Source organism: Pungitius pungitius, chromosome 16, assembly GCF_949316345.1.
Source record: "Pungitius pungitius chromosome 16, fPunPun2.1, whole genome shotgun sequence".
Lineage (NCBI taxonomy): Eukaryota > Metazoa > Chordata > Actinopteri > Perciformes > Gasterosteidae > Pungitius > Pungitius pungitius.
Genome location: NC_084915.1, coordinates 10,884,307 through 10,903,144, shown reverse-complemented (window position 1 = coordinate 10,903,144; position 18,838 = coordinate 10,884,307). Strand labels below are relative to the sequence as shown.

The following is an 18,838-nucleotide window of genomic DNA, read 5'->3' as shown; positions in this document are numbered from 1 at the left end:
AAAAACCATGTAGATATTTCATGAGCGAATACAGTCTTTAATCTAGCAGCGAACTTACAACTTCTTTAAACTGTGCAGGCCGCTGAAAGCATGGGTGGATATGAACTGGAGGCTGTTGTTTTGCAGAAACCTGGGAACAGAGACAAGAAATCATCAGAAACGCTCCGCTTCTGACTGTTGATCCCTCTCATGCATGTAAACACCGTCAACAGACACACATACACACACACACACACGCTGCTTGATTAGAACGTAGTTATCAAGCGATCGTCATTATATTCCGCTGCGGTATCGTCCATTTCCCTTATCACACTTCAGTAGGGAGCAGTCCATTCTCCCCATCATCAAGGAAGGCTGTCAACAACAGGGAACAATCGTTTGCTAAATGCAAATTATGATCCTTAACAACTCATTAGCAAGACAGTAATTACGTACCTTTGTTAAAGTTTACACAAGGTGGAGCTGAACTTTTAAGAGAGTGAATATGTTTGTGCAGGTGTGTCATTCCTACCGATCAGATTCTGCAGAACAGACCATTTTTGATTGAAACTATAATTACAAGTCAATATTGATTTTGGTTTTACATGCAGGACAGGGGGACAATACCTCAGATATAAAGGTAGTGAACTGAAGGGAATGCCTTGTGCATGAGAACTTAAAAAAACCCACCTTCAATTCTTTGTCCATTTGTGGTTTATCATTTGAGTCCCATAACGAGACCATTAAATGACATCATTTCTTGATGAACAATTGCTCTTATTGTGGATCTTGACAAACAACAATCCCAGTTTCCAGGTGCACTTCAGCTCTTTTGTCTGTCATTGCACTATTTCAGTAATCATCAGCAATTAGGGAGAACATTCCAAATTCCACCATCTGACTTTAGTTTTTCACCAAAAGTAAATTCCTTAGACCGATGCCGCATCTAAGCGTCTTATAAGCCACCAGGATACAAGGGTAATCATTTGTAGTGGGAAGTCACAGTGTATTATTTTAGCGACGTAAAGTTGTGGGGGTTAAAATGTTCAGCGAAAAGATTTGCACCTAAATCCAAAAACCCGATAATATCTGACATGAAAGCAGGATGAGACGACAGCGAGGATAAAGCAATTTATTTCGGTTCTGTTATTTTGTCAAAGGATTTAAATCAACTGAGCCGCTGGTTTGTAATTCTGGTGATTAACTATTACAATAAATGTCCTTATGACAGTTGTAAGAGGCTTGTTTTACAGTCGGTCTGCGCTTACCTCACGATTTATGAAGCCCATCTTCATGTGTTTTCCCGGAGAAACATTATGCAACTCACGCAGGTATAAATGCTAACAGAGATGATTCCGAGATAAAAATGAAACCTGCACTAGCAAAGAGCCTCTGTGGCTCTCGTGCATCTGTCATCACAATCAGAATGTGCTTGATGAAGCATAACCTTTTAATGACTATTGAGTAACCAGTATATCAAACCTAGAGACGCCAGAGAGATGTAAATGACCTTCTGCTGGCCTCATTATCAGTTAAAGGTTTTACATTATTTACTTTGTCTAAGGTAATAGTATCAGTGCAGAATGAGCTCATTAATGTACCACAGTGACATTAGTTTGTCCAGTTCAGCCTGCAGAGACATCAACTAACTTTGACAACAATAACATACAGAAAATATTTTTTTGATTAACTGTGGTGCAAGGAAGTCATTAAGTTGAAAAAAAGCATTAACAGTCAGGGGCCCAGAATAACTGATTCAAAACCGAAAAATGTGAATAAAAATATTTACATTCTAGAAAAAAACCATGCAAATGTGCCAGCATATTATAGATTTCTATGTATGGAGAGTTGATTCAGGGATACATTTGTCCACGAGAGACAAAGATGTGGAAATAGATTTGACAAATGGAAAATAATAATAATGTATCTTTCCTTGAATAAAAGGAATTTATGATGATTGCCACTTCTAATTATTTTACATTGTGAATTCAAATAGTTTAGTAGCATGAATGAATGTTGTGATAATAATGAAGGTTGTGTTGTATGTAAAAGTATTTTAAACATTTTACTTTATCTAGATAGTTTAAGCCCTCCTTTCTATTGTAATATGTAATAGTTATGTGTTTGTTTGTTTTTTGTTTGTTGTTTGTTGTTGTAAGACTGGTGTATTCTTTACACCTGTAAAATCTCCTCTAACCCATTCTGAGGATTGAGCCCAATTGATTGTGTTTCCACACTGACAGCAAAATACATTAAAATAATGATGAAATCAACAAACAGTTCCCATTGTGAGGATGTAAAAAGCGGCATAAAAATGACTCACAGTTTCTGGAGGTAAGAATACTCGGAGAAAACGCAGTCTGACAGCACTCGGATCTCGTTGCTCCTGAGCGACCTGGAACAGAAGCCGTGACACGTCGCAGTCAGTCAGGGAAACAGAGCGACGTTTCACACAGACGGAGTGCAGATGCACTCCGACAAAAGGAAAGCAGGTTGAGAGAGGACAAAGCGTCTGAAGAATTATGAGCTAGGGAACAGTCACATAAAAACATCACTGCTGCCATTTTATTCAGAAGGGGTTTTAAAGATCTCCCATCACCAATACAATAAAAGCACCAAGAAAAGACTTCAAAAAGGTTCCCCGTTATGTAGCTTGAACAGGTTGGTAAAAGGACAGGCACATCAAAATTACAGAGCATGAATTAATTTCCAATCCACCCACTCACCTATACACACACACGCGCACACACACACACACACACACACACACACACACATATATTAGAATTCAAGCAAACAAGAATTCAAGTTTTGAACTTTTTTTTCTGTTCGACCACAGCAGGTCACACCAATTGTAGCAAAACAGCTTATTTAAACAAAATCAAAAGCATATATGCCTTAATTATGCAGACACCCACGCGCCAGCACCAAAACAAAATCAATAAAACACATTGGCAATAAAATCCAAATGGCCCTTCATTAGCATAATACAGAAGAGGGCAACACAACCGAGAAACTCATTCAATGACAATGCAACGGGTCACAAGGACCTAAAGATAATAATGAACATTTTCTTCGGAGGCCAAAATGTGACGCTTGATATCCCAACGTGATGCTCCGGCTGAGAAAGTAATAAAATGTAATATTTGAACATAATGCTCGAGGTTGAACCAAACCTTGGAATAAGCAGGAAAGAAGCTAAAGGCAGAGAAGATGGAATAAGCATAAAATAGGGAAACCATTGAGATGGGACTAGAAATTAGAATGGTTTATATTTTTTTAGAGGTCATGATCATCATCTCTTGATCTACTGCCTTTGGGTGGTTAAATTGACTTATTTCAGCTGACAGACTGAAGAGTTCAGAATGATGCAATGGCCATTATCCACACCCAGTAAAAGCACAAAAGAACTTCTTTGGAGGTCGTGGCAGTCGATTGTCTACGTGTTTTATTCTGATCAAGAGAGTCTTTAATTTAATAAAAAAAGGCTTGGACCTAATAATTACTATGCATTTTCTTTGTACCATAGATATAAACACCTAAACTGATTTTTAGCAGGTTTTGTGTAGCTAAGAGAACAAAATTGTTTGGTAAATCGAACTGAATTGTGGAAATTGATGCAGAAGGGCCCGAGATAACCTGACTTTTAAAATGGATCTTCTCTGAGCTGAATCACGGCTGTCAGAGCAGACAAAGCCTCTCTAGAGCCACGAGGCGGCTAAACCGTATGTTAAAAATCTGTATTGTGATGGAAAAACTTTACAAAGTGCTTCATGTTCACAGCTACAGAGAACAAACGACAGTTAGACTGAAAGAAAATGTTCGCCGGCTAAGAAAAAGCCGAATAACAGAACAAATCCACAAGAATGAACAGATGTGCATATCCCATGTGAGAAAGTCACTACAACACACACACATCGAATGTCTATCCAATCTAATCTCGCCAATGTGTGTGCAATTATGGAAAAGGACTTTTTGTGTTTAGGTGTCAGATAATCTTAAACTGTGCTCTGGGGGGCTTAGTCACAGTTCAAATTAACATCAGCACCAAAGCCAGGCCACAAAGTGCCTGAAAGGCTGAATCATGGAATTGATTTTGTACTGCAATTTTGAAACCGATTTCCGGGCCGGAAAAAAAGCAAAGGAATAAACACATAACATGTCGGGTTTCTGAAATGCAACGACCCACTGGTCCAAATAAAAGTGAGGAAATCCCACTTTAAGGGAGGAGGAGGAGGAGGAGGAGGAGGCAGAGGACCTCGTTGTGGTTGACTGGAGTGGACCACCCAGGGGTCCGAAGAGCTGGTCGGTGGCTTTCAGCACGCGCTTTTCAATCCGTGCACAGTGAACGCGACGGAGGAGGAGGTTTCTCACTTAGGGACCAAACTGAGACGGAATGAATCAATCAAGCAATGAGGCTTTTTCAGCCGTAGAGCAGCTGAGACGGAGATGAATGTGTGGACACGTCCCTACATGACAATAAAAAGGAAATGATCCACTCGTGCTCATGTCTTAAACTCTGCAAGTGGGTATAAATGATGATTGATGGGTGCATATGAATCAAGGCTGGTTTTTCAGTCGGCCTTCAATCAATGATTGTTTACTCAAAAGTGGTGTCACTTCCTTTTGTTGCGGCAGTCCTCTGTAATTAGAGGAAAAGAGAAACAGCAGAGGCTGCTGCTAGTAAATCTACTTTTAACTCAACCGCTAAATAAAAAGAGACAAAATGAGACAATCAAGTTATCAAACAACTGAATACTGACTGAGTTATATAATGAAATAGCTTACTTCTAGAATTCAGTCTTGAAACTAGCAAACGCAATAGGAAGTTTAGCAATCGATGAAAGGAGAGAGGCAAGTTTGATTGAATAGTTTGACATTTAATGTTGTTGAGTACTGGGAGCAGAGGGGGGAAAAAGGCCGAGCATGGCCTGAAAAGCGTAATAGATCATAGAACATTGAGAACATCTGCATTGTGTTTGGGAGAGCTGAAGATTTAGGAGAGTGACAGAGTGGCTCACTGGTTTCAGAGCAAACATACTTTTTCTTTCATATTACACCATAAACTTTGACCCTCTGGCTCATATATCAGCTGCACAGAGAATTCAGGGTCAGAACATGCAGAAAAGCGCGCTGGCTCACACACTGCAAAACGTCACGGCATGTGGTAGAACATTCTGGGTTTCTGTGCATTCTACGCTTTAGTACATGCTAAATGTCCTTCTGTTATTCCACAATGTACGTCAGAGTGGAAATTAAAAAATTCTGAAAATGTCTGCATGGACTATAAGGACTTTGTAAGGACTTTGTATATGATTTACTCAGAATACAAATTCAGGGTACTTCTGCAGCTGCGAAGAGACTGACCGGCAGATTGTCCGAAACACTTAGTTATTCTGATAGAGCAGATAAACACTAATGAGACCAAGAAGCAGCAACAATGAGGCCAAATCTAAACGGTTGCTCACGTGATCTCTGGATATTGCGAGTAGCTAGCTGCAGTGTAAAGGAAGCCATTGGTACAAAAGAAAATAGGGAGGATTGTTGGAAATGTTAAAATGGCAACAAAAAAAACAATATAGTTTTGAAATCAATTAAAGGGCAAAATAAACTTTGGAAATGAAAACCATTTAAAAGTAAGCAACCATTCACTAAATATATGTATAACCACTCACTGTCGTCATCTTAGTGTTTTGAAATGGATTCATTTGATTTATCTGTCGGGGTTCATTGTTATGAGCATCGATGCCTTTACCTGCAGTAACAACAACCTGAAAACAGCATCATTAATCCTTTAAAAAGTCATTTGTGAACCAAAGGATTGAAGAATTTCAACTCAAATTGGTAGTCAAAAACCCGGAAGTGCGCACGCACACACACACACACACACACACACACTAATTACAATCAGAGGAGACTTACAGAGAGGTAACATTTGTAGAGAGCAGTGGAACATCCTGTAGGTTGACCTCCACACACTCCACATCCGTCTGAATGCAGTCACAACTCTCTGGATACTCCTGCAAGACTTGACACACACACACACACACAAACACACTTCACTATAACGGTTATGTAGAAGTAGCCCTGTGGTGGTCGATGATTATTTCCCATTATTATTTCCCATTATTATTACCCGTTAAATTAACACACTTTCTGAGAACCCAACGGCGATTACTTTAGCGAGGATTCCCACACTTGCTAAACAACAAAACATTATATAACGATCCTCGTCTCTTTACTGTCTGAACACACAAGTATACTGTGCACACAAAGTAAACACATACACATATACAATCTACACACACACTTACAACACTCATCCTGGAAGTACTTGTCCACATCATTGGCATCTTGCAGAGTTTGGCCAATTAAGTCGGCCCACCCGATGTTGTCCCCTGCAAAGCCAGTCAAGGAACAATAAATATCCGCACATCACGGAGATATGTGAAATGATGGCAGTGTGCACGTTTGAAGGCGTCCGAACATAAAAAGGAAAACTACATGCGACAGCGTACTTTGATCATAAATGCCAGTGACTTCAATAATCATCTGGTGTTCAAATCAGTGTCAACAACTGAGAATGAAGGACTCGTACCTTAAATTTAGGAAAAACTGGGCTACGAACAGGAAACACTTATGATATATTTAACAAAAGGAGTTGTAATCCCTCCATCCACTACCTTTAACTGCTTATCCGGTTCAGTTTGATTGGGGGAAATGGAGCCAATTTCAGATGACACAGGGGGACGGCAAAGGCAGGGTACAATTAAATTGCGTCGGATTGAACCAATTCTCTTCTTCGCTTGCCGGGAGTCAGCAGAAGCTGACAACTGAAAGTGCAATCCAAGAAGAGTGGATTTCAGCACTGTTTCCCAACTTGAGTGTTTCATACCCCCGGAACACGTGTTGTAAGCTAAAACACATATTAACGTGTTTTCATGGTTTGTGATACTAGCTTACAACACCAGTAATGTTCCTCTGCTTATTAAATTATTAAATCCACGTATTGGCGAGAGTAGTGAAAATAAGTTTAATGTTAAACTATAACCTACTAACAATAAAAATATTAATAAATAACAATACAAATCCTGCATTAAAATATTAATTTCAGGTGAAGATTAAAACAATGTCCTTACATTTACTAATAACTGCTTTAAATTCTAATGGGACGCTGGATAGTTTGATAACAGATATGTATCTTATTTCAAAATAAAGATAATATTTTCATTGTTTTATTTAAATAAATATGAATCGACTCTGCTTTCAATGAAAGTAACATTTTGCAGCAGCTGAAACCAGGAAGCGAGCACATTGTGCGTGTGCACCAGCTCACAGCCCGACCTCCAAAAGGGGGCTGTAAGTGAACCTGGACGAGAAGCAGATTGGAACAGTCACAGCCGACGATGAGCAGATGTGATGCAGTTGTTTTCGTCTTTGCACAAGCGTTTGTTTTCTCCGTCATTAATTCGTCTGGTAGTTCATACCTAACATAAATGTCATCTGTGCTATAGGGATATTTGAATTTTTTAAGCTGTGAATCACGCCGAAGGTTTGGTAAGCACGGCCCGGGAGGCTCAGTGCTGATGTAAAATGACAGATCATCAGGGCCCGCAGTGGAGATCAGCCTTGGCTGTCATACATCTACTGAGCTCTCTCCCAAGTGAGACCCCATGAGCACCTCCTCAACGGTTTTCCTGTCTGAGCACACACTATGCCCTATATTAATTCATTAAAGCACTTAATTAAGCTTCACTTTTAATTTACGCTCCAGAATGAAGTGTTGCCAAGGTGCTTTTCCACAGTAGTTACTGGAGGAATAAGCTGGTCTGTAGTGGAGCGACACACTCCTCCTCAACATCTAATCATAAATATAGAGTAGAAACTGCAGCATAACAGCAACATTCAAAGAAGCTAAGTCATTCGCCGTGTGCATCACTATTTAAACAATCCGTAGCCTTCCGTTGAGACATTCCTTATCCATTGATCATCTGATAGCTGGTCTGCAACTTTTCATTCCCACAGCCAGGGTGATTTACTCCAGCTTTCAGGGCACGATGTAGTGAAGGGCAGCACCTGGAGGACTGAAAAATCTATAAAAGGGGAAATATTCATGCTCCGATCCACACCTGTGACTAAAATCAAAGAGGTCCCAAATATCGCTGGAGGGAACTTGGATTAAAGAACAACCCATTTGAAGGTGCAGCTGTTAACCAGTTCTTCGCTTCTACACTGAGCTCTAATCAGACATTTAATTACATGAAATCTCCCTTGATTTAAGCAGATGTGGCCGAAATCAAACAGGCCTTCAATTTTAAATAATTGGCTACCCCACGGATACAGGTGCCTGCTTTCATACTTTTGCTTTTCATACTTCTCGGTGTGCCGAACTCTGATTAAGATGTTTGTGTGCAGAGGGTGTCCCCGAAATGGCCTTTTCGTCCTCTGACTGGAGAATTGTCCCTTTATTTGCAACACGTTGTATTTCTCTATTTTCTATTATTTCTCTATTTTTTTTTTTTACCTTTGGTCCCCAGCAATCAAATGAAATCGTGTTTTACAACTCAAGACCTCACCGGAGTTCGTATTGAGCAGGACGCAGCCAGCTAACACAGATGCTCCAAACTGAGAGGAAAACAATTCGTAGGTCTCCACTGAATTGGTATTGCCTCAAGGTGACTTCTCGTTACTTATTTCTGCTGACAAGCAACTAAAATATGACTGAAAGCTGCTGTGTGGTGGGATGCATTAACAAATATGGAAAATAAATCCAAGAACTAAGTTTAAGTAGTGAGGCATCAGTGGGAAGAAAGGAAGTGCTGGATGCTGACACTCAGTTAGTCTCGGTTGTCCGTATGTGTCGGTTTCAGGTTATAACCATGTTTTGGTTAGTTTGACTAAAGCATTTTGAGGAAAGTGAACAACGTTAGAACAGAAATCTATGCAGTTTCATATCTTAATCTCAAAAAGAGAGGGGAAGTCCGGCAGGCTAGTGACTTTCTTTGCATGGCAAACGAAACAAGTACATTTGCATTAGGTGGTTAATACACCGGCCACTTCACCAGGAAAGAGCAACTTTTGTGTGGGCACTTTTTGTGTAATTCATTATGCATGATATTCACACAGTGTTTATATTTTAAGCCCGTGTAGGAAGAAGAGAGAGCAAATGGCTGTGCTCAAAGTTGATCTGAGGACCAGCAGCTTGGGAGGTGTCCCAGGGTGACAGGCTGAATGGGGTGTGAAAAAAGAGGGAAGGAGAGAAGGAAAGGAAAGGAGAGAACAATGTGGGGAGAGGAGAAGACTCAATGATTGATTCAATATTTTGTTAAGAACTTTTGATTTGGAATCAACATCTATTTCATCGATCCATATGAGTGTGAAATAAATATAAGTAAAACATGTTCTGGTGATATGCAACTTTATCTTTTAGAAATAATTAAAGAATGCCCTTTGTTCGCTTATGTAGTAATGAAATGCCTGTGAAGACGATGCTTAATGTGAGAGGGCCTGGTGCCCAATAGGTGAGTCTTTCTCCACAAACTCTCATTGCGGCAACGTTGCACGTCGTCGGCTTTGTGATTACTGGCGGCGTGGCCTCACTGAGTGCTTCCTCTTGATTGAGCTGATGGGAGAAATCATTTTTACCTGCGGATAAATTAAAAAATAAATTCTAAATTGCAGCTCTTTATCAGAGGGAGGAAATTAATCTGATCACCTACATGATCAATGAGCAAACCCAGGATGTGAGGAGGTACATTAATTGAAAAAATAGCTCATTTGCAATATGTTTTTAATAAAAAGCTAACGGAGAGTTATGAGAGAGCTTCTTCTCTCATAACTCTCAGCAATTAACAAAAGTCGTCTTGCTTAAATACTCAACCGGGCACTTGTGTTTTCAACCTATTTTGTGATGCTACCCAGACTGTTTGTGTTCCTCGTGCTTCTATCTTCTTATTCTTTTTATATTCTTCTGCTCAGTTTGTTAATAATTGAAGAGGCTACAGAGTGTGGCGAGGGTCTTCCAGTGGTTCATCCGGATGACCACGGAGAGGCTACAGGACAGCAAGGCGCCAGTTAGTCCTGAAGCCTGTCACCGGTTTTATTTTCCCCCAAAGTAGGACAACCGTGTCGGCTCTCAAAACACAGCTGCGTACATCACTCGAGGTAGTTTTACTCAAAGTGACTTGCTAATGCTCTGGCTCAAACTATTTAATGAAGTATTTCGTCCAACAATGCCAAAATAAAAGAGTCTTTGCTTTTCTAAGTGAAGAAATGTGGATTATAATGGGGTTACTGTTGCCTTTCACATCCCTGGAGGATTCAAACCATCAGGCATTTCTGATTAATACCGAGCCAAGTTTTTCCTTTACTGCTTGGCTGAATCCAGCAGGACACGGTGTCTGTTTTGAGCTTGTGTTGACTGGATAATGAATGCATGCGAACGCCTTTGATTAATGAGCTAGCATGGCGTCTTAATCTTGTTTAATATGTAAGATGGGGGCTGTTTTGAACAGTTTAAATAATTGCTCGATGACCTCTTCTCATCCGCTCACTTGCAAAGGACATAATCTACTGTATTATGGAGCACATCATGTCTTGGTTTCCCCACTTATTGCTGATCATTCATACGTTTGCTGGGGGCGAACAAAAAGAGGCCAGAATGTGATTGAGCAGAGACTCGAAACTTATTAAAGGAGGCAATTATATTTTGAACCATAACCTTTTGCGGCGCAAGTGTTGAGTGGCGATTTCCCCTCAGGTCGCCGTGATGACATTAGACCAAATTAAGGCTGTCAGACGGAGAACAGGAGGATCTCTCTGTCGTTCTTTTCCTTTTGTTTCATTTTCCCAACCCGCCAATGTTGCCATGAGGTAAATTTGTCACACTGCAATGACTTTTTCTACGCACACACTTACCACAGCGGCGCTCGTCGGCTCCATTGGGACAGTCTTTGTGCCCGTTACACTGCAGAGCCTGGGGGACACACTCACTTATGTTCCCACATGGAAACTGGCCGAGGGGACATCTGGCGTGTACATCCATTCGGCTGGCCAGCAGCGCTGAGGGAGAAATGCAGTAGAGAGAGAGAGAGAGAGAGAGTATGTTTATATGGGCGGTTTCCCCCCCCCCCCCCCTCGTTAGAAACATCAAGTAAAAAGATTCTCTTGGCAATGAGCCTGTCGCATCAGCGAACAAAATGTGAGTGATATTTTGCAAGTTAAAGCAGGCCATTAAACTGGGAACATAGTTATTCACAGCAAATTATCACTTGGGAGAGATTATGAGTGGGCTGTATTTTTTTTAAATAACGAATTTATCGCAAATTTCGAAATTCATTAATCTCGATTAATGGCGATTAATGAATGATGTTGTTGTTACAATGTTGTTTTCAATGAATGTTTGTTTTTCTTCTAAAAAGTGTGTATTTTAGACACTGTTGTTTAATATTAATTTAAACACAAAACTACACACATGGAGGCAGAATTCCACCGGGTTGAACTAGCCACTCTTCCTGCAGTCCTCTTGCACTTAGCTCTCAACTCTCCATAATGTAACGGCTTTGTTTGAAGTGCCAGCAATCTCTCCACATTTAGCCAGGACGTTTTCAAACCACGGTCTTTTAGGGACAGTGTGCCGAACGTTAGATGTTGAGATGGAAGTAGCATAGCGGCTAGCTTAGCCTAGCAGCTAGCTTAGCACAGCAGCGAGGTCCGTTTGATACTCACAGCTGATCTGTTTGACATGTGGAGTAATTCCTCTGCACAGTTCTTTGCTGTATGTTGCGCCTCTGTTTTATTTATTTCCAATGCAAAACGCTCTCTCCATCTTGATATAACTGACTGCAGCTGGCGGCCGTTTCGTTTCCGCGATCAACTTCTGGTCCCGGAAGTAAACCGGAAGTAAACAAACGCACGTTAACTACATTAAATTATTGTTGCATTAATTCGGCCACATTAATCGCATAGATCAATGCGTTTATGTTGACAGCCATAATTATTAGCTATTTGTGACACTCATCAATCTAAGTTACTGACTAAAGTTATATCTTTATGAACATTTCAATCTATAAACCCCTGAAACTGTATCTTTTAGAGTCTGCGACCTCCTTCTTTTGGAGTGCAGTTTGAGGCCTACAGCCTTCTTAGTCCCCCCGAACAGATGGAAAAATCACCGCTATCAAATTTAATCGGATTAGTTAAGCTTTTCTGCTATACCGACTCCCCTTTAAAGCAGATAATCCATCCAAATTGTCATCAGATTTTCAAATACAGTGACTCCTTCCTTCTTAAAACCAAGACACCTTTTTTACCCTCAGTGCACTGACAACAATCTGTGCCGATATTTAACCCATGACCCATAAGTTTGATTCACAGGAAGCTTGTAAACGTGTGCGACTGAACAAGTACTTAATTTGCCTCTCATTTCATCATAGCGCTATTTATGATCAAAATATGAGTTAGAAACCCAACTCTTAAGCTGTCATGAAGACTTATTTTGGCTTATCAGTAACTGCATCATGTCATCTCTCTGGCCTGAAAAACAAGCCATTAAAGCCGGCCAGCAGGATAAATACCGCACACATCTGCAATAATACAGATGCAGTATTTCTCCTTTCTGACACCCAACATAACAGACCTAACATGCTCCTTTTTAAAATAATCAGCAAACAACATCTTTTCGTGCAAAAAGCAAAATAAAAAAGTTTTAGATGCGTAAATGAAAGAGGAACAGGAAGCTTTTACCATTTTAAGGGTTTTTGGTTGCCATATTCAATTTGTTTTTAAAATCTTTGTAAAAAATAATCTGGTTCTTTGTCTGATTATTACCCTTCTTTGTAATGTGATAGTAGCGAGGAGGAGCCAATTCACAATGTTATTCACAGTATTTCTTCTCTGTAGAAGTACTATGGTAGCACTTTTCTCTCTTTATGAATCCCAACCAGTGATTAAAATTCACATCTTCAAGCCCAGTTAAAGCTGCCATTTTTGCATCTGCAACACCGGAATTCTGCGTTTATAAACCCGCACTCACAGGCCGCATCCCAGTCGAGACCAACCAGCACCACTCTTCCATTTGTGGAGGATCCCCAGCAAGAGGGATTAAGAAAAGCAAACACAAGCAAGAGGTCTTCAGGTAAGTGGACACCACTCTCAGAAAAAAACAGAACTGGGTGGGGTCACTGCTGGATCAGGAATCCCAGGTGTGCAGGACAGGGACGGCTCATTGAGGGCACCTAGTGGACAGGTGAGGAACACACACAGCAATTGAGGAGGCCAACTTGACAACTCTGGGGGGGCTCGCGAAGCACAGCTTTTTTAATTCAGTGAGAAAATGTAAAAAAGAGAGTGGCCTGGTTGCCGAACTCACCGAAATTATCACGGTGAGGAAGAAACATCTACAATTTGTTCAGCGGGAGACACAAACTGTGAACACCTACAATATCTAAAGTAAGAAATGTTCTTTCTCTCGTGTTTTGTCTCTGATTTATTTCACTTTGGCGGACAGTGGCTATAAGAGAACCTACTGGAAGGCGTCGCACCAAGCCAACGTCCCCCTGAACACAAAGTTCCCTCATTACATTTCATGACATTACCCCGATAAGCTGCAACATCTAAATCAAAAACGACATTTTCCCTTTCTCGCGCCCCGTGTCTGTTCCTTCAGCGCCTCATTTCAGTCTTGTTCATTTTTTGTGCTCGGCAATCACAGTCACATTGTATTCACAGTGTAACCATTTAATCCATTCGCATGAACACGCAGTCATGCTTTGGAAGTGTTGAGATTTGATCTAAGATGTGTCCGCAACGCTATAAAACTATAAAAAGAGAAACGACATGCCGACTTTGAAAACAAACACACCCTCTGCCCTGAGGCTCTGCAGAGCAGAACAAAGAAACAAGTGTGGTGTTCAGTCAGTCCGAAGTGTCCACGTCATCTGAAACATCTCTTTGGCTGTTAAGAAAGAAATGATTGTTTTTATATAATAATTTTCCAACTGTAATTGGCAACTTCATTTTCTTAAGTTCCAATTTTTTACATACAGTTGTGATTGAAAGTAAAATGCAAAACTACTTCATGTGAGCTTAAACAACTGGATATGAATTCTAAGATACAGGTTAAAGTAATGATATTCAGTTTAAATAAGAGCATTGAGATTGCACTGATCAACTGATCAACCTGACTGGATGTCAACATCTTTAGAACTGAGAGTCAGCATGTCTCCACAATCAATGTTTTTTTTCAAACTCAATGTCCTGGAACTAATTAATGTGTTTGTTCTTATGAGCAGCGTGAGCCTGAGCGGCTTGGCTGAACAGACAATACAAAGCACAGTGCTCGTAAAAAGGTCATCCCCATCACTCCAAGGAAGGAACACACATGCTGTATGAAAAGTGACATTTTGAACAAACAGCTGAACAAAATAAACCTCAGCAAACAACGTGGAAAAATGGCCTGAACTCCACAGACTGATACCCAAATAATTTCAATACATTTGTTAGACCAGCGGGACATGCATCTCAGTTCGGGGGTTGATTACTTATCATCTTATCTTAAAAGAAAAACACTTAAATAAAGCAGCTAATGGGAAATGAGGAAAATGTTGCTCCCTGTGATGACAATGACCTACTAATTAACTTTAAGCCGGCTTGAGTTTCTATCCTAATAGGTTTGTCATGAGATTCAATTTGTTTCTTTATTTCTATAAATATTCTGTAACCAACCAAAGAAAATATGACATTAAAAACCTCTGGCAAAGCTCCCCACCGCTGAGACAGTGAGTGAAAGTACAAGAAGCGTACGCAGTGTGACACAACACGTCTACCAGAGGCAGGGAACATTTCACAAGGAGACTAAAGCCAAGAAATGACAAACACCGACATCAACCTTGGTGGCCCTGCAGTCTGAAGAATGCCTGCGCCACATCTGGGCGCTCGCCACAACTGTATCCACTCAGTGACCAACTGGACAGACATACGCATACAGAATAACTCGATGTATAATAAGAAAATACTTGATCCGACGATGTCCGCGAGCATCAGTGCTATTTGCTGTTTTCTGACGGGGATTCCTCGTACTTTAATTTAAGGGGGTGAATGACTGCATGTTTTCCTCATTTCCATTCCACCGCAGGAAAAGGTCATATTGTTTGTTACTGATTTCTCAGCGTCGGACTGAAGCTCTGTCGCCTTAATGGATACATCTGAATCCTTCTCAATAGTTTATCAATTTCAATATATGGAATTGATTTTAGCTGTTCCCGGCCCGAGGTGATGAATTGCGGTCGGGACACACTGCATCTCTTACTGTCATGTGGTGGACGGGATGCCGATGCCTGTTTTGTACATTTTGCTACGTCCCCCCCCCTTGGTGATTGGTTTGTACTTTTACATCGTAATGTTTCTAACATGTGTGGAGTGGACGTTTTGCATTATCAAGTCATTTCACAGATTGGAACCAAACCCCAGCGGCATATGTGTCCTACCGACATGCTCATCACCTGCGCACACACACACACACACACACACACACACACACACACACACACACACACAACGACATTTTCAGTGACATTTTGACACAGTCTGGGATCTGAAGATGAGTCACAGAATGGGAAGTGAGTGTGAGTGGGCATGAATGAATAAGATAAGGGTTGGATTTAGATATTTCAGATTTTTTTTGGCAGCTCAACCACACAGTCAAAAAAACACATCATCTGACAGATTGACAGAGAACAAATAGATGTTTGTATAATTTACTAGATAAAATGTCCTGAATGTATTCCCACCCAGAGAGATCATTCATCTAAAAGGTCAGAAAAAAATCCTAAATCGTAAGATCCTTTCCTTACTGGCTCACCTCCATCTGCTCAGCAGGGTGGTCAATTCCTCAGCAGCAACAACATGTCTCTCAAATCAAACTACTGGCATTACTTGGTGTTTACAAATCCATCGCCCATGGGGCCACAGGACCCAGCTGGGGAGAAAATATTTAATCACTATGCTAGTGCCGCACATGTTGTGCATAACCGTTTCAACTCAATTGTGGGTGTCCAAGTGTCCATTCACAAAAGCACCGTGAATAACTTGTGATGAAAGAGAACGTGGGGGGACAAATGCAAACAATAAGCGGTCTGCAGACAAGAGATTAATCCTGCTGCGTGTTCCTTTACCTGTGATCTCAGTGTGGGTCAGGAAGATGAGCAAAAAGAAGACAAGTACTTTCATCCCGAGGCTCACAAGTTTTTCTGCGCTCATGTCGCTCGGGCTGTGAAAAGCTTCCGGCCGATCAACGGGGGGTCGGGACAAAAGTGAAAAGTCAGCCGAGGTCAATTAGTCTGTCCAAAAATGTTAGAACGTGTCCGACATTTAGAAAAATCGGAGAGGAAAAAAAAAGAAAAAAGGTGAACTAAGCCATTGGAAGAAGTAGCGAGGCGGTGCACACAAGCAGAGACATCCTCTCCATGCTGTGTCTCCGGAGCTGTATGCAGAGTCTCATCGAGCGACGAGGTCTCTCTCTCTCTCTCTCTCTCTCTCTCTCTCTCTCTGTCTCTCTCTCTCTCTGTCTCTCTCTCTCAGACATACAACACGCACCCACGCACACACACACACACACACACACACGCACACACACACGCACACACACACACACACTCACAAAAATGGCTCTTACAATCTTCTTCCTCTAAAAAAACATCTCTTCAGTCTTGGTCATTCGTTTTGTCTTACAAATAAAGTAGAACTAGCCCTCGGATAATAAGCTTTTCATTAATTTATTGTGATTTAATAAGCAAGCCGGACTTTTTTATTTTTTTATTTTGGTAATATACTTTATTGGGAGTTAAATTAGAGGAGTATGCTAATCTTTAGCCTTTAGCCATAGGTGACGTTAGCTTTAGCATACTGTAAAAACAGGAAGCAGGAGGGAAACAAGTACCATGGCAAAATAGAAAACAAATATACCTATCTGTAACATACTGACTGTAATATACTTTACTGTGCTAATTTACTGGTTTAGAGGTGCTGTTTTCTTTCAGTTTTCGGGCTTTGTGTCACGCTGAGCTAACTGTCCCTGAACACGAACGGGACAGATACACCAATAGTACACTAAAGGATTATTAGGAACACCTGTTCAATTTTTCATTAATGCAATTATCTAATCAACACAATCACATGGCAGTTGCTTCAATGCATTTAGGGGTGTGGTCCTGGTCAAGACGATCTCCTGAACTCCAAACTGAATGTCAGAATGGGAAAGAAAGGTGATTTGAGCGTGGCCTGGTTGTTGTTGGACGGGCCGGTCTGAGTATTTCACAATCTGCTCAGTTACTGGGATTTTCGCGTACAACCATTTCCAGAGTTTACAAAGAATGGTGTGAAAAGGGAAAAACATCCAGTATGCGGCAGTCCTGTGGGCGAAAATGCCTTGTTGATGGTAGAGGTCAGAGGAGAATGGGCCGACTGATTCAAGCTAATAGAAGAGAAACTTTGACTGAAATAACCACTCGTTACAACCGAGGTATGCAGCAAAGCATTTGTGAAGCCACAACACGCAAAACCTTGAGGTGGATGGTCTACAACAGCAGAAGACCCCACCGGGCACCACTCATCTCCACTACAAATAGGAAAAAGAGGCTACAATTTGCAAGAGCTCACCAAAATTGGACAGTTGAAGACTGGAAAAATGTTGCCTGGTCTGATGAGTCTCGATTTCTGTTGAGACATTCAGATGGTAGAGTCTGATTTTGGCGTAAACAGAATGCTTGTTACCACTGTGCAGGCTGGTGGTGGTGGTGGTGTAATGGTGTGGGGGATGTTTTCTTGGCACACTTTGGGCCCCTTAGTGCCAATTGGGCATCGTTTAAATGCCACGGCCTACCTGAGCATTGTTTCTGACCATGTCCACCCCTTTATGGCCACCATGTTCCCATCCTATGATGGCTACTTCCAGCAGGATAATGCACCATGTCACAAAGCTCGAATCATTTCAAATTGGTTTATTGAACATGACAATGAGTTCACTGTACTAAAATGGCCCCCACAGTCACCAGATCTCAACCCAATAGAGCATCTTTGGGATGTGGCGGAACGGGAGCTTTGTGCCCTGGATGTGCATCCCACAAATCTCCATCAACTGCAAGATGCTATCCTGTCAATATGGGCCAACATTTCTAAAGAATGCTTTCAGCACCTTGTTGAATCAATGCCACGTACAATTAAGGCAGTTCTGAAGGCGAAAGGGGGTCAAACACAGTATTGGTATGGTGTTAATAATCCTTTAGGTGAGTGTATATCTTCTCATATGGCTCTAAAGAATAATATTTAATTACAGTGCAACACAATATTCTGGTTTGAACAAAGTGGAAAATTTGGAAGTTGCAGGCTGAGAGCATTAGCACATGATTCAGTGCCGTCTTCGTCTCTCATGAAAAGGCCATAATTAATCCAGGCTTTTGTGGCACCCTAACAGCCTCCAATTTTGAATTGTAAGATTCAGGCAACATGCCTATTTTAACATAATATGTGAGCTATGACCTTTCCTGTGAAACTTGAGGAGCAGGCAGCCCATTTCTAACGAAAAAGTCAACGGGTTAAAGTTATGACCTTTCATTTGTCAGCTAATAGGTCACTTTACATTACATCTTTCTGTATTTCTTTAACGAGGAGAGTGGACATTTATTAACAGATTATGGATTAAACAAAAGGCCATCACATTTCTTTGCACAACCACTTGATATATTTGGTTAAGTGGAAACAAGGTAAACTGACGAAGGTTAAGAATAAGTTTGTCATTTCTTTGTAACCCTTGCTTGAATTAAAGAAAATGTTTAATTTGACAATTTCTTTTCAAAGATTCACG

At 40.9% G+C, this 18,838-nt stretch overlaps 1 protein-coding gene across 1 annotated transcript in view; it reads right to left on the bottom strand.

The window, feature by feature from the left end:
• Window positions 1–16,486, bottom strand: part of rxfp2a (relaxin family peptide receptor 2a) — a 33,297-nt gene extending 16,811 nt beyond the window's left edge. Inside the window, exons 1-6 of the mRNA XM_037468177.2 lie at window positions 16,152–16,486; window positions 10,897–11,040; window positions 6,294–6,377; window positions 5,902–6,007; window positions 2,303–2,374; window positions 59–130 (exon numbers count right to left, since the gene is read on the bottom strand). Of these exons, the coding sequence (XP_037324074.2) occupies window positions 59–130; window positions 2,303–2,374; window positions 5,902–6,007; window positions 6,294–6,377; window positions 10,897–11,040; window positions 16,152–16,236 (563 nt within the window). The 5' untranslated portion in view covers window positions 16,237–16,486. The remainder of the gene's footprint in view (window positions 1–58; window positions 131–2,302; window positions 2,375–5,901; window positions 6,008–6,293; window positions 6,378–10,896; window positions 11,041–16,151) is intronic.
• Between the last annotated feature and the right edge of the window lie 2,352 nt (window positions 16,487–18,838).